The 16,094-nt window shown below is 39.6% G+C and overlaps 2 protein-coding genes across 13 annotated transcripts in view; one reads left to right on the top strand and one right to left on the bottom strand.

The window, feature by feature from the left end:
• Positions 1-1,012, bottom strand: part of ANKS1A (ankyrin repeat and sterile alpha motif domain containing 1A) — a 140,784-nt gene extending 139,772 nt beyond the window's left edge. For 6 of the 12 annotated variants that reach the window (XM_077334442.1, XM_077334444.1, XM_077334447.1 and 3 more), the window contains exon 1: positions 722-1,012. In XM_077334442.1, the coding sequence (XP_077190557.1) occupies positions 722-924 (203 nt within the window). In that variant the 5' untranslated portion in view covers positions 925-1,012. The remainder of the gene's footprint in view (positions 1-721) is intronic. The other 6 variants (XM_077334445.1, XM_077334449.1, XM_077334454.1 and 3 more) reach the window with 4 other exon arrangements.
• Positions 1,013-5,716: 4,704 nt separating this feature from the next.
• On the top strand, positions 5,717-16,025 carry TAF11 (TATA-box binding protein associated factor 11). The gene is made up of 5 exons (XM_077334441.1): positions 5,717-5,916; positions 8,221-8,369; positions 12,816-12,903; positions 13,121-13,217; positions 15,562-16,025. The coding sequence occupies exons 1-5, from the start codon at positions 5,767-5,769 to the stop codon at positions 15,690-15,692; spliced, it is 615 nt and encodes a 204-aa protein (XP_077190556.1). The 5' UTR covers positions 5,717-5,766; the 3' UTR covers positions 15,693-16,025.
• The last annotated feature ends 69 nt before the right edge of the window (positions 16,026-16,094 follow it).

Below are 16,094 nucleotides of genomic sequence, written 5' to 3'. Positions count from 1 at the left end.
AGGATCTTTTAAGTGGCATAACCAACAATGGTGGAATGCAATCTGCTAGGGGCAAAACCAACAAGGTCTAAGAAAAGACCATCAATGCCTATATCCTATCTAACAGCACAATTACTTACCATACATATTTCTGTAACTTGGCAGAACCACTACTTATAAGAGCTCTTCTTGCACAAAGGATTAGCCATAAGCCCACCTCAACATACCTGATGTTTCTTCTAGACTAGTCTCCTAAAAGAAAATAAAACCTTGCACCAATGAACTTCCTCCCCCCTTCCAGCCAACGCCTCTGCCTATTACAATTCATTAGCTGAAAGCCACTTGCTTGAGGAAACCCGGAAACCCAGAGATAGCTGTACTAACAACGAACCCACAGCCCTCAAGAACTCCACACTCCTATTCGTAAAATAATAACAATGTGGTGTTTTTTGTTTGTTTGTTTTTTGAAAAAAACCGCGCAGCCCAACCCGCCGTCGGAGGTTTGAGACACCCAATAACCCCCCAGGCACCGAATGCACATACATGGCCCTCTCCCTCGCCCGAGGCTCCAGTGCCTTTGGAGTCTGTCCACGAGCAGCCGCACCTCAAGGAGAGCCACTGAGACACGCCCCCAATCACCTAAGGGCCAGCTCCCAGGCACTGGGCTCTCGCCGCCAGCCTCCCGACAAGGCACGCTCGGGCGCCCCCAGAAGCCACAGCCACACCCCTGGCAGGGACCTACCTGAGAAGGCTGGAAAGCGGGTGCCCCCCGCCGCTGCCTCCCCCGCTGCCGCCTCCTCCGCCGCCGCCGCCACCTCCCCCCGAAGACCCGGAGCCGCCGCCAGACCCGAAGCCCGAGCTGAGGCGCTTGCCTGACAGCAGTTTCTCCACAGCAGGCAGGTTCCCGGTGCGGGAGGCCTCCAGCAGCTCTTGCTCTTTCCCCATGGCCCGGGCTCAGCCGGGGAAGCCAGCCTGCCCCCCCGCCCCACCTCCACTACTCCTTTGCTGCTGCTGCTGCTGCTGCCGCTGCCGCTGCCGCCGCCGTCGCTCCCCCCCCCCCACAGCCGGCGCGTCCTTCCGGGGTGGGGCCAAGGAGACCACACCCCCTCTTGGTCATCCACTACTCCCAGTTAGCAAGGAAGGCGAAGGAAATGGCGGGATCCTACAGTCAGTTCTAGTTTTTTTCTGGGCTTCTCTATGAGATCAGGCGAGGAAGCTGCTACATTTCCCAACAGAATAGCATAGTACCATCCTGTCACAGTTGGTCCTTTCCAAAAATTAGGAAAGGGGCACTCCGGCGCCACAGAAGATTGCTTTGCTGCAACCAGGAAAGAACACATTTTCTTCATACAGAGCGACGAAGTTCGACAGCGACCCTAAAGGACAAAGGAGATCAGAATCTTCACAAGCAGATCACTTTGAGGATGCGTCATACTTTATTAAGTTTAGGAGTTTTGTTCTGTAGATCAGCCTGTACTGAGGTTGTAAAGCAGAGGATGGGCATAGTGCATTCGGAGATCTACGGATGACGATCTTAGAGCGATTTCCTCTCAAATGATGCTTTCCGTGGAGAAGTGCTGAGGTGTGTAAAGCACTCTCTGTGACAAGCTCTTAGGTCTCCTCCTCTGGATCTTTCACGCATTTGTCCCTGGTGTCGTGAAATGAGGAGGCAGGAGAGATTAAATCATTGAACCTTCAAGAGCAGTGTTTCCCATCCTGTGGTGCTAGACCCAAAAGTGGGACATGGGGCCAACCCTCCCTAATAGCTGCCCCTGCTCTTTCTAGTGCTGCCTTTATAATTTTGAAACCAAGATTTGACCATGGAAACATGTCATACATTACTGCATGCTGATTAAGTAAAATGTGTCCTAATGCTTACTAGACTTTCATAAAACTTTAGGGGAGATTAGAGGGAGTGATAGAGAAGGCGAGGGTGGCAAAAGGCTGGAATGTAACATCCATATGCAAAAGCTGTGTATTTTGGAATGCCACTTGGAGTTTGGTATGGGCAGCAGCACCCTATGCAGTGTTTGTTTTTCCCAAAAAGTCTGGTTAGCCACCTTGGGCTAACTCTGAATAGGTCGCTATACCAAAAAGGTTGGGAACTGCCTCTCAAGAGAATGGTTAGTGCTGAAGGTATACTGCAGTTAACACCATGAATGTGGGGAGGCTAATTACCCAAAAAGATTAAATAAAAGAAATAATTAAAATCCACTCATTGGATCAATTAAAACCTATTAACAATGGTACAAGGCAGAAAAATAATAGAAAAAGAGTAACAATTCAAGATAAAGTGAGAAAGAATTAGGTTTCATATATTATTTCATATAAATATTGCAACCCTACCCCTTTTAAAAATCCTGTGCATGGACCTGACTGATATTTGTCTTCCCAGTAATGAAGCTCTCCCTCTTTCTAGAAACAGTAGGTAAATGGGTGGGGGTGGAAGAGATCTGTTTTAGAAACATTTCTGAGATGGAAACAAACCCAACAGACTTGTCTGTTGGATGTAAAGTATTCACAATTGTAGTTCAAACAAACACTGTGGCAGCTGCTGTAGTGTTTTTGCAACAGTGAGGTGGCTAGGTATTAGTTTGTAATTCAAAGAAAAAGTAACAGGGTCGTTCAGAATAACTTCATTTTTCCTGGTTAGAGAATTGCAAGTAGAGGGTCAGAGGAAGATGCTTGGAAGAACAGTCAGTGGATAGCAGCTGCCAATTAGAACAGCTAATAGTGGTTTAGATGGAGAAAGGTAATGCCTATTTATTGTTCATCTTTTCCAGTCTCAATTTCTTCATGTTCCAGTAGGCTATTGTTAGTACATGGCTGTTAGTTCATGAAGTGCCCCGAGCACTGCCCTCCCCCTCTGTTGAGCCATGGTGGACCTCTAAACTGACCAGCTCTAGCAATGCATATGGGTCAATGTTTATTGTTTATAATTTGACTGAAGGTTTGATTCTGTTTGATTTTGTTGTTACCCACCCTGAGCATGCAGGGTATGGTCGACTACAAAAATAAAATTGCTATTATTATTATTGTTACCTGATTGTTGCTAGATATACCTGTGATTAAGGGTAAAAAGGTAGATGTTCCCCATGTGTTTCAGACAAAATGTGATTCTTTCTCTGGGCATCTATGGTCCAATCTGGACACAGATTGCCTGCATACTAAAGAAGAGATACATCCCTCCATTCTACTACATATGTAAATTAATAACAAGTAACATGGGACCAGGATTAATAACACTATAACAATGGACTCCGGGGAATAGTAGAGGACAGGAAGTCTTGGAGGATCATTGTCCATGGGGTCGTGATGGGTTGGACACGACTTTGCAACTAACAACAACAAACAATTTTTATGAGATATAAACAAAGAAAATATATTATCTTCCTGAATTCCTGACTGCAGTATCCAAATGTTTGAAAACATTATCTTTTCAGGAACTGTGCACTAGCCGCAGGTTTCAGTGGCAAAGTACTAACTGTATGAACACACAAGGAACACCATGGAGTTTGAGTTTTTAGATGGAGTTACTGGAAATTTCCCTTATTATGACCAACTGCTAATGTATCTGTGTCACAGCCCTGAAGTAAGTAAACAACCTAGTTTAATTTTAGGAAAGTGGAATGGGCAAGGCTCATCTAATTGATGTGATTAAAAGAAAATTAAAAAGCAAGAGGTGGATCTGAGAAGACAATTTTGGACACTAATCCACCTGGTCAGTTCAGATAGTTGTTATACTTCAGCCTACTGTAGTGCCAAATTTGAACCACCTGCAGCTGCCTCCCATACTCTGTGTTTTCATGATTCGTTGTGAACTAATTCCACGCACAATGGACATGGCAAAAAGGTATCCTAGTTTTTAGATTAGACTTTTTGTTTGCTTAATTTAGAAAGCTTTATGCTAATAGAAACCATAGGATTTTATAAGCCCAACCAAAAGGCAAGTGTGTCCTTGATTCTCAGCGTCATATTTGTGGTCATAACAGTTGTGTTTGCTTTTAAAAGGCAGTAGTTCTAGGTAGATGCAATGCATTGGTTCAAAAAAAATTCTAAAAACAAAGCTCCTATACTAACACCAACCAAAATAACCGAGAACAGTGTTTGTGTTATCCAGAACTTTTAATCAGAATTGAGGATTTTGTTTATAAAGATGGGAGAGAAAAATATTGTTTGGGGACATTATCTCTTTGAAAGTCATCATAGGCAGTCCTGCTCAGAATTCTATTTGCTTCTGTGAAGAAGTGTGCATACACACAAAAGCTTATACCTTAAATAAAACTCTGTCGGTCTTTAAGGTGTCCCTGGAAACAAACTTTGTTTTGCTGCTTCAGACCAACACAGCTACCCAATTTAATTTAAAATTGCTCTGTTAGTCTGTTCTAGTTTGAAAGGTTCTGTTGACTTGGAGATGCTGGGGTGTATGGCAGAGTTAGTATTGGGCACCCGTAGGAAGAAGATAAAAATGTCAGCTTCTACGTGAATGTTAAAAATCAGTGGTCAATTACAGGTCTCTCTAACATCAAATGAAATACAGAGGTCCTGGGAACTCTCAGCCCTTTGAAGGACCTGTGTGTTCTACTGGGTATTAGAGTCATTTGATTAACCCCTGAATTTTATATTTATAAATAAGGCTATCGTTGAACCCCACCCTGATACTTGGGTGTCTTGTGTCTGCAGGTCTCTCCAAACAAGGAGCAGACAAAAATGTTTAAGAGCATGGTCTTTAAAAATATCTCCCTGCCTCCTTTTAACTCAAAGGCTTACTGTTTTGTGTCATTTTAGTTGATCCCAAAAAGGGCACTCTCTAGATTTGTTTCGGAATTATTTTTATTTATTTTTCCATTTGTACGCCACCCTATCCTGAGGGCTCAGAGTGGCTCACGATAGCCATAAATACTACATAAAATCAGTAAAACCATATAAAATCCACAATAATTGGCATTAAATCTCAGAATTAAATTTCAGATATGCTGTGTCTCTCATTAGAGACAGAGGGGCACATAGGTGTATACTTGGTATGTTTGATGTTTTAAGTAGGGATGGACAGACTTTTGATGTTATTTCTTGGCCTCAGCTATGCTTACAGGCCCTACAGAGCTGTTTAAGGTCCCACAGGCAGAGCATTCCACCAGGCCAGGGCCGAAAAAAACTGTGGCCCTGGTCCAGGCCAGTTTGACTTCTTTGGGGCCAGGGATCTTGAGCAAGTTTTGTTAATTGGATCTTAAGCACCTTGAGAGAACATAATGATTATTTATTTTATTTTTATTTATTTATTAATTTATATTTATTAATTTTAAAGACGAATTTGTAACTATGTCAGTCACTATGGCCACAAGATAAAAGATAACCTTTGAATTATCTTTCCTACTCATTAGAACACATTCATAAGTGATACCCTGTTGCTATTATTTCTAGGGGCTCCTTGTCTTGTCCCCTGCCTTTATGAAATTCTATATGGTACCGGGGTCCCTTAATTCCCCACCCAGCCCCCGAATTCTGTGTCCTACATGTACACGTGATGACTGGTTTAAAATTATATGAATGCGTGCTTTTTGAAAGCGCCACCATCTGTTTTCTTAATGGTAAAGATCAAGCAAAACGACAGAACCCCTTGCCCAATTGCCTCCTGGCCCCCGTGTTTGTACTACTGGCTTCATGTACTTCGCCTCTTCTTCCGCTTGGGCGTGAAGTGTTGTCATGGAGACAGTAGCCAAAGGGGAGGGGGGTCGTCTGCTAGGTGATGTCATCAGAGCCCGACAGAGTCGGTTCTTTCAGAGGAACATGGCGGAAGTACCGGAGTCTCAACGGGAAGATGTTGCTCTTCCTCCGTCGTCTTCTCTTTCTGCACCCGCTGACCCGTCTGCCGTGGAAGTCGCCGCGGGGCAAGAGAAGGAGTCCGAGGAGGTCAAGATGGAGGCACAGGGTGTAGAGGTGGGTCGGAAAAAATGGGGGTGTGCGCTAGCCTCGTTAAGCTACTTATTGCTCCGGCTGTCCTGTTTATCGCGGGAGATGGGCACATTGGTGGCACATGTTGCGTTCTACTCAGAAGTAGTGTATATCCACTCCTGTTGTGCTCCAAATGTCACTATTTATCAGGTATCGGGGGGGGGGGGAGTAAATCCCTGCATTTAGCTTGCCTTCATCAGGGATGCCTCTTGAAACTTTGTCGGGCGCACACCTACTCTTCTGTAAACTGCTGGAAGTTGAATTTCAAATAAATGATGGTGTCTTAGTGGTGGTGGAAAGTGCCTTCAAGCTGCCACCGATTCAAGACGACCCTGGAGCTTTTAAGCCAGGAATCATAGAATAATAGAGTTGGAAGGGACCTCATGGATCATCTAGTCCAGCCCCCTGCACTATGCAGGACACTCACATCCTAATCGCTCATCTAATGTAACCTGCCACCCCCTTGAGCCTTCACAGAATCAGCCTCTCTGTTAAATGGCTATCTAGCCTCTGTTTAAAAATTTCCAAAGATGGAGACGTTTAAGAGGTAGCTTGTCATTTCCTGCCTCTGCATTGCGATCCTGGGCTCTTTGGTGGTCTCCCAGCAAAACACGAACTAGGGCCAAACCTGCTTCCAAGATCTGATATGAGTGACCTGACTTGGGCTATGGCCACAAGTGCATGTGCCTTAACAGAGTGATCAGTGCAATGTTTACCTTCCCTGTCTTTCCACTTCCACAACTGCTTATCTAAATGCTAAATGTTGCTGCTTGTAAGTTGTATTGCTCCTTTTCTTCAGTAAGTACCACTGTGTAAAGCTACTTGGTTAAGCAGCTGTTTGTTTCTCAGGAAGACTTCACTGCCCTTTTACTGATGCCATTTCAGAAGCTAATGTAGTACAGGGTATTGCAGAGTAAATAAAAAATATATACAGTATGAAGAACTTTTTAAAATGTATAAAGGGAAGAGGTGATGTATCCTTGATAAAAGAACAAGGGTGCAAAAAGATAGATCAAGATGGGTACCCAAATTAGTTTGTCTGTAGCAGTAGAAAACAGCTAACTAATAAAATCTGTTGCAGGGTATGAGCTGTCATGAGTATCTGAAGTCAGCAATGACTCATGAAAGCTCATACCCTGCCATAAATTTTGTTAAACTTTAAGGTGGCATTTCCCAACAAGCATCATGTATAACCCCAGGGCAACTCCAGAGCCTCCAGGGGTTATGTCAGTTGTTGTTTTTTCTTGGGGGGGGGGATTTCATTTTTAAATGTTTTTTGAAAGAACCCAGTGTGGTTTTCACCTTATATGGACAGGTCTATATACCGCCTCCCAAAATAGCCAAGGCCCTGGAAGGGGAAGTGCCCCAGTCATAGAAACGTTTGCTGGCCAAGGCTCCTCTATCATGGTCAACCTGTTAGTGGCAGTTGAAATCCAGCACAGTGAGTCCTCTTGGGGTTAGTGGGAGGGGCATTTTTCTTTATTTTTTTTTTACTCTGGTGAGTTGGAGAGAGAGGGGGGGTGACATCACTTCCCAGAGTGTGCCTAAATGAAGATTTGTCAATCCCACGAAGATGTGAAAAACAAAAAAAATGACGATGCAACTGTTCAGTAAAGTTCTTTAAGCAAAGAGTCTTTAATCTTCTTTATACAAATTGGAGCTCAGCCAGAACCCACAGTTAGACTTTATAACCAATAATTACAATAACACAGAGTATATTATGTATTCAAGAGCAAGGCTACTTATGAAAGCATTTGGTGTGAAAACTAAAATAACTGTGCACCTCTTTTTGGCTGAGCTTCAGTTTGCATAAAGAACATTAAAGACTCTTTGTTTAAATAACTTTATTGTGCAGCTGCATTGTCATTCCTTTTGTTCTTCGTTTGCACTTCCAGTGGTGTGTCAGGGAGGCATGGCCATCTGATATCACTTCAGGGTTACTTCGAAGTCTGCAAAATGTTTCAGGGATTACTCCACAGTCAAAAGGTTGGAAAAGGTGTTACTGGACTCTTGCTCTTTTCTATTATAAGAGATGTGAAAAGTGAGCCATTGTCTTGTAATTTGTTAAAGGAGGATATATTGATGTCTTCATTTGTTTTCTTACACATTTACATTCTGATATGTATATGTACCAAAATATCAAAATGGACAGCAGGAACAAATATTAAATAACAATCAACAATTTAACTACTCCCTTTACAAGTTATTTGCTTTTTTAAAAAGTGCAAGCCAATCACTAATACATGAGAAGTATAATAGATATACAACTGTTGGATAATTTTTTATTAGATTAAAAGCAAGGAAGTTGTGGAATTGGTCCTTGGAGAATTGGAGGAATCTACATCACAGGCCTGTGCAGCCAAGAAAATAAAAATAGAGATAAAAGATAAAAAAGACAAAAAGCACAAAGTAGATGAAGATGAAATTCAAAAAATGCAGTAAGTCTTTCCAACCACTGTTTTCTTTATTGCTAAATGACTGATTATGGATTTGCAAAGCTTTACTCAAGGCATCATGGTAGTAAGATATTACATAAAATATTGCAGTTTAATGTTTGTGAGATCCAGCATGATTTAGAAGTTAGCATATTGGATTAGAACCTGGGAAACTCAGGTTGGAAACTCAGGTTCTGCCAAGAAAGTTTGCTGGGTGACCTTAGGCCAGTCAGTGTCTGTCTCTCACACATACACACCCAGAGTATAACCCACCTTGTTTTTCAATTATATTTTTTTATTTAAAAAAACCAAACAATAATATAAAAGGTACACAGAAGAAAAAGAGGGACCATAGAGTAGTTTATACATATCAAAAATGAGTATACGTTACTGAGTGTATGAACAGAAAATATTTCTCTACAACATCCTCTTCATTAATTTTCAGATTTCACAACTGAGGTACTTTTAAAACATCTCATTAATTTCATCACTATTATACATTTCATGTTACAAATTTTGTCATTTCCAAGCACTAGGAAGGAACTCAGAAGTTGAGCTGTACAATAAAATAATGTAAAACTGGTAATTATTTATTGTAGTGCACAATTAAAAACAGAATAAAAACTACATAAAAACTATACAGAACTAACTGCACATAGCGACCTATTCAGAGTTAACCCAAGGTGGCTAACCAGATCAAACGTGTTTCGACCCTACTGGGTCTTCCTCAGTGGTCAGAATTGTAACAATACACTCTATATAAAATATGTAAACTCATTATAAAGTGTAGCTGAGTGGTTGAATGGGATCTGTAAATTATGGCTCCAACCAATATATGTAATTTTTTGACTTTTTGGAGACCACCTTCTATGGCATATCCCTAGGCTCACCACTCTTCGCTATTATATAATTCTGAGAGTATATCTCATGTGCATCAGAAAATGCCTAGCTTCTGTGCAGTTAGTTCTGTATAGTTTTCTGTAGTTTTTATTCTGTTTTTAATTGTGCACTACAATAAATAATTACCAGTTTTACATTATTTTATTGTACAGCTCAACTTCTGAGTTCCTACCTGTAAAGGTTGGGTTGTGTTCCTTTTTTGTTTTTTTTATTTCCAAGCACTAGCCATAGCTTTCAATATACTGAAATCGAAAAGAAAGTCTACTATAGATCACCCCATGAAAAATATTCAGAATCCACTGCCTTATGCCTTTATATTCAAAACTTGTTCTCATTCTGCTTCTGGTATGATAATGGGTTTACATGCATTCCAATAAATTTATATACAATTTTAGAACTGTTTTGCATTGCAAGTTTGTTTCCTGTTCACATAATAAACACTCCACCTCTCCTCAAATTTCAGTTGATCTGCTAATTTTGCCATTACTGCATAGTTGGCAAGTTATTTTCACATTTTTCTAAGTTTGGACAAATGTCTGATTTCCTTTTTGCTGCATTGATGATTCTAGCCCCTCTCACCATTAACTCAAATATCTCTTCCCAAACTTGCTAATTTGTTAGGCAATATTTCTTAGCTTCCATAGGGAATTTAAATTTTGATATCTGCATTTTCTTGAGTATTTCCTTCCAAAATCATTTTTAAGTTCACTACATAATTTAAAAGGTTCTGTCTATATCTTGAGTTTTCCAACAATTTTCTTTGTAATTGTAAACTACTTTCTCAATAGTCTTTGGAGTAATATACCATCTGAAAACATTTTATGCTCATTTTCTCTTCATGTCTGACTGGCTGTAGACTTAATTTCTTTTCCCCACAACTGTTTCCATAGGTAGTTGCTCTCTAAAATTCTGCATCCATTTAGTCATATATTTTCACTTGTTTTTCTTCCAATTCAAACTGAAGTAATAATGTATATCCATAATAAGGAGGATTCTCTTTGCTTCTTTAGTATTGCTTCTCATGTTTTCTTATGAGTTAAGTGAACCAGTATATCTCAAAGTTTATTCTTAAATGCAAATCTTGAATTCACTCTAAATATCTGGTGAATGTCAGGAAAATCTCTTTGTATATTCAAATAATCTTGAACCAATCCCCAAATTTAACCTCCAAAATCTTCTAGTATGTCTCTAAAACACAGATTATTAGATATGCATTGCGTTTCCAAGTTTTTAATTCTTCTGCTTTCTCAGTTTGGGAATTTGTCTTTCTAAATAAATATCATTTTCTTGTTGCTTCTTTTTGATACTCAAAATGTCTTGTGCTTGGTCTTGTTGTTTTGCATTAATCCCTGACAATCTAGCCAATAATTCTTGGTTTGTATCTTGAATGCATTTCTGTGTTCTTCCCTCAGATTCCTTCTTCTTTCTTTCCTCAAATTGTTGCATTTGATTCACCAATTATTCAGTTTTTTTGGTCTTCATCAGTTTCTTTTATTTTTATCTTTTTGATGTGTTCTACATCATTATATCTTTGCCCTTCTGTTGTTCAAGGTTGACTCAGCCTTCCATCCTTCCGAGGTTGGTAAAATGAGTACCCAGCTTGCTGGAAGGTAAACGGAAGTGACTGGGGAAGGCACTGGCAAACCACCCCGTATTGAGTCTGCCAAGAAAACGCTGCAGGGCGTCACCCCAAGGGTCAGATATGACCTGGTGCTTACACAGGGGATACCTTTATTATCACATTTTATATTGCTAAAATAGCCAAACTATAATGAATATCTGTTATAATAGGGAGAGGAGTTAAATATTTATATTAAAAGTATTCATCATATATAGAACAATCTAAATATGAGTAAGAAAAAAAGTAAAATGAGAAATGTGACTATTTCCTAATTCATAATCTTAATCCCAGTCATATCATCAGCAAAGCATTTTATGTCTATTATTAAGGTTTGGATTTAACAAAGAAGGGAGGGGGAGATCAATAATAAAAGAAAAGGGAAAGGAGAAAGGAGAAGAAGAAAAAAGTGAAATAAAAAACCGAAAAAGCATTTAATGTTAAATATTGAAAATTTTATTCTAAAAAGAAAAAGGAAAAAGTAAGGAACATACACACACATATGATTTGTTGGCTTTTAAAAGTCCATATTAGTGTTATACTTCACAAAGATCAAAAATTACAAAATGAAGGGGTGGGACCTTGCCCATCAGCTTTATTTTTATTTTCCAGTAAGCTGATTCCTCTATAGTTCCTGTCATTGAAGAAAAAAACACAGTCCAAAGACTCGTTATTTTGATATGCTACAAAGATAATACTCTGGTAGACATTAGGCATCTATTTGTTAAATATGCCAAACTGCTGTTATCTTGGTGCATCACATCAGAACTGGAATTCTGATCCCTTCAAATAAAACACCCCTTACTACATCAAGCGGGGGGAGTGGGGGCGGGATAGAAGAGTAACCAGTTGCTAGTCCACAGAGAAGATATAAATACATGCACTGAGATAGTCTATCCTGAAAGTGAGACTATTAATTCCATCTGCTACAAATATTTCTTGCTTTGTTTTAAGTTGAAGTTTTCTTGAAATAAATACTTGAATTAGGCACAGTTCATTAGTTTATCTCTGCAGTGTCATAAATCTCTTACCAGTTCTTTGTATTTAGTAGTCCATACATTTTCAGATATTCTCTTACCAGTAAAGTTAGATGCCGCTAGGAATCTGCTAACCGTCCAAGATAATTATAATTCCAGATAGGTCTTTAAGAACAAGCCAAAAAATTACAAGTTTATGAAAATAAAAAAGGAAATATAAACACAAGTGGGTGGGTCAACCTTGTCAACAAAAGCCTCCTTATACTGCACTGACTTTGAGCTTATCGTAATTCAACTGGAATCTGAATAAATCAGCGTCCCCAGCGGATTTACCTATTAATTAGATGTCCTTGTATGGGACCTGTAAGGATAGAGTAATTAAAAATATTCCTACAATATGATAAGCATCTGAAATGGTCACCATTTCACCAGCTGTAGTAGTTCACGTTGGATTAGGATCTGAAAGATCCAGGTTCAAAACACCACTCTGCCAAGAGAAGCTTGCAGGGTGATCTTAGGCCTGTCAATGCCTATGTCTGTCTCTCTCTCTCACACAGACACACACACACAGACACACACATGCTGATTTTGCTTAGAGTTGTGAGGATAAAATGAAAGAGGTGGGAATGTTGTAAGCCATGGTGGGCTGCCATTAGTAAGAGAAGTGGGGTATAAAAGACATTTTAGTAGCATGTGAGGCCCACTGCTATTTTCTATTTCATAATGTTTTTTTAATTGTGAGTATTAGAATATGTTCTAAATCAAGTTGTATTAAAACCTTAAAATCGTAGTATAGAAGTTAACTATCAAGTGGTACTGCATTTCTCCTTTTCTAACCACTTAAGATATAGTGTCATACCATTGTCTTTCCCCCAATGCTGACTCTACAAGACATGCATTTATATTGTTATAAAATGCTTTTTAAGTGAACAATGTAATCCTTGTTTCCTCTAGAATATTAGTTTCTTCTTTTTCTGAAGAACAACTGAATCGTTATGAGATGTATCGCCGATCAGCATTTCCTAAGGCTGCTATTAAAAGGGTAGGGTTCTGTTACAATTCTGTATAAACATATGATCCTGTTGCAAGGTGTCTGCATTCTATGTATGAAAGCAGAGTGCTTTCATAAGACAGCATACATGTGTTCAATTTCTGTCTTCCATAGAGTACACATTATTGTTTTTTCACAGCAGTGTTTCAAGATTAAACAAATAAGAATTTGCATTGGCAGTTCAACCTGTTTAATCATCTTTTCTCAGCTGATCCAATCAATTACTGGGACCTCTGTTTCTCAGAATGTGGTCATTGCTATGTCAGGAATTTCCAAAGTCTTTGTTGGGGAAGTAGTAGAAGAAGGTAAGCAGCAGATTATTTCAGAGTGGAATACATTTCAGCATACTTTTAAAACCTATACAATGGTATGAAATTAAGGGGATAATCATTTATCTGTGATGACAGCAAGTGCTGTAGTTCTCAGGATACCCAGTTGGAATGAATGCAGTATTTTGTTCATCAGGTTTTAGGTAATGTTTATATTAAGAATAAATATCCACAGTGCCTGTGATGTATTTATATACATTAAGAAAAAAGTGCTGACCCTACCTAATCTGTGAATGTCTATGCACAGTTTCCTATATATAGAAATTCAGATTTTTTTTGTTTAAAATATTTCTTTGCCATGTTTCCATCCAAATAGGATATCCAAGGTGGCAAACATTGACATATTAAAACCTTTAAAACAGCATAAAATGTATATGTAAGATATTTAATAATGCATTAAAACATAGGTATACAAACACAACCAGGCAGGAGAGCGGAGAAGAGTTTACTGGAGATTTGCCACACAACACCAAACAAACGCTGGCAGAACACAATGACTGAGGGAGACAGTTGAATTTCCCTAGATAGGGAGTTCCAGCCATGATTTGGATATCCTAGTCTAGCCTGATCTCATCAAATCTGGGAAGCTAAGCAGGATCAGCCCTGGTCAATATTTGGCTGAGAAACTAACAAGGAATATAGGCATCATTATGTAGAGGCAAGCAATGGCAAACCATTTACAGCCTTAAGTTGGCTGCAACGTGATAGCAAAAAAGGGGGAGTTCCAAAGTTCTGATGCCATGACTTCTAGAGTCATTTTTTTCATGCTATGACTTGGTGCCATGACTTCTAGGGTTGTCACACATCTAGCCTGAGTTGGTGGGGGCATCTGAAGCAAGGTTGCTTAAGATGACCAGGGTCAAAGGGTATGTTCATAATGTAGACAGTGGTCATTCAGGTATTCTAGCCTCAAGCTATACAGAGCATTATGGGTACATATCAGCATCTTAAATAGGGACCAGAAGCAAATTGGGGCCTAGTGTAGATACGATGGGACTGGAATGATATGTTCAAGGAACCTAAAGCAAGAATGCTGCTTATCGGTGTTGCCTACCTGTAATTGTTCTTCGAGTGGTCACCTGTGTATTCACACTGATGACGTTGCATGTAACTAGATCCCAGAAACATCCAGAGCAACAAAATAGGTGTGAAGAATTCCTTCACCCCCAGTGCACGGTCAAATGTGCATGCCCTGGGGCAGGAATTGTGTCATCTGCCACACCAGATTTAAGTTCAAGATAACTTCTCCAGGTTGTTTCCCTTAGGGTTATTTCTTCATTTAGAGTGAATCTCTCACACTCTTTGAAGGCTTCTGCCTTCTGTGCCTTTCACTTAATGGCAGAAACGACTTTGTTTAAAAAATGCTGTGATCATGGTAGTAAATTGCCACTGACTGATGGTCACAGCTACATTTGCTTTGCCTGGGTCCAGGCAAAGGTAAATGAGGTAAATGTTCTCTCAAGTTCACATGACAGGTTCACAGCAATTGTCCTCCTCATCTGGGAATGAGAGCTCTAGATTGAGTTTTGTGCAGGCACAAAGCCTATCAGTGCAGTGCACAGAGACCACAAAGAAGTGATTTGTACTTAACTGTAAATAAATCTTATCTGATATTAATCACTGTGGTATCACTGATATCCTGATGAAGAGTCCATAAATAGGTTGAGGATAGGTGGGTTTTTTTCCTTGAAAGAAAGGCTACATTGCTTCAGTATTACCTTAACTGATGTTTAGTAATTTGGGTAATATAGAAACTTAAGTGGCACATATTTCTAAAATTCACACTTATAGTTGACCAGCTCACAAAATTCAGGTTAACTATTTTCTACCTTGGAGGCTCAGATGTAAGTTACATTATGCATTTAAGCAAATAAGGAAAAGGAGGAATATATAGGACAACATGTTATTTTATAGGTTTACATGACTAGTTGTCAGTATAGCAAGACTTGTAGAGACAACTTGATTGCCTCTGTTAATTTATAATGCAAACTAGAGGCAAAGCCCGTTGTATCCAAGAATACAACGGGCACTAGAGCTTGGCAGTGGGAAGAGGAAGGGGAGGAGTTGTCCAGTCTGTAAGGGCATGGGGTTGAATGTGTGTGTTGTGTGGGAGGTTGTGGTGGCGTGTCAGTCCAGGGCCACGGGACCAATTGTTGCCCTTCCTCATCACGGACTGAGCCCACCCCAACACCCCTTTACTGATTTATTAAGAGGGAAAAGATGTTTGCTACAAAAATCACCCTTATTTCTACAATGTATACATTTTAGCTATACTGAATTTTAAAAAGTGATGCAAAAGGTTTGCTTGTGTTTTCTCAAGCACTAGATGTGTGTGAGAAGTGGGGAGAATCACCACCTCTGCAGCCAAAACACATGCGTGAGGCCGTCAGACGACTGAAGACACGAGGACAGATCCCCAACTCAAAATATAAAAAAATTCTCTTTCACTGAGGAGGCAGTAGGAGCAGATGAAAGGCATTTGCTGATACTATCTTTCAGAAGACTTAAAGCCTCTAAAATATGTATCATATTTAAGGCTTTTATGGTAAGAATAAGCTGTTTTTGAAATCGTGGACTGCTAAAAGCTATGCAGGCTATTTGGACTGAATATATAAGGATTTTGTAGGTATGTGAACAACAGCCTTAAAAGACTGCTGTGATAAGTTTATACCAGCTTCATGGAACTTTTAAAAATATTTCTTGTATGTGGGGAAAAATACAACTGAACAAGAAATGTTATTGGTGGGAAATAATAAACTCAATAAAGGAACTGTTTAAATTTTGTGTCAGCACTAATGTTTGAATTAGCACAGTGTCTTTTATTATATAAAACCTGTTGTCATATGAAATATT

This window comes from Paroedura picta, chromosome 4 (assembly GCF_049243985.1).
Source record: "Paroedura picta isolate Pp20150507F chromosome 4, Ppicta_v3.0, whole genome shotgun sequence".
In the NCBI taxonomy this organism is placed as follows: Eukaryota; Metazoa; Chordata; class Lepidosauria; order Squamata; family Gekkonidae; genus Paroedura; species Paroedura picta.
This window is presented reverse-complemented; position numbering and strand designations above follow the sequence as displayed.

Excerpts from the sequence above, each read along its gene's own strand:
- TAF11 (XM_077334441.1), top strand. The coding sequence starts at position 5,767 with ATGGCGGAAGTACCGGAGTCTCAACGGGAAGATGTTGCTCTTCCTCCG. Across the intron at positions 12,904-13,120 it reads CTAAGGCTGCTATTAAAAGG|CTGATCCAATCAATTACTGG; the intron begins GTAGGGTTCTGT and ends ATCTTTTCTCAG. Across the intron at positions 13,218-15,561 it reads TGGGGAAGTAGTAGAAGAAG|CACTAGATGTGTGTGAGAAG; the intron begins GTAAGCAGCAGA and ends TGTTTTCTCAAG.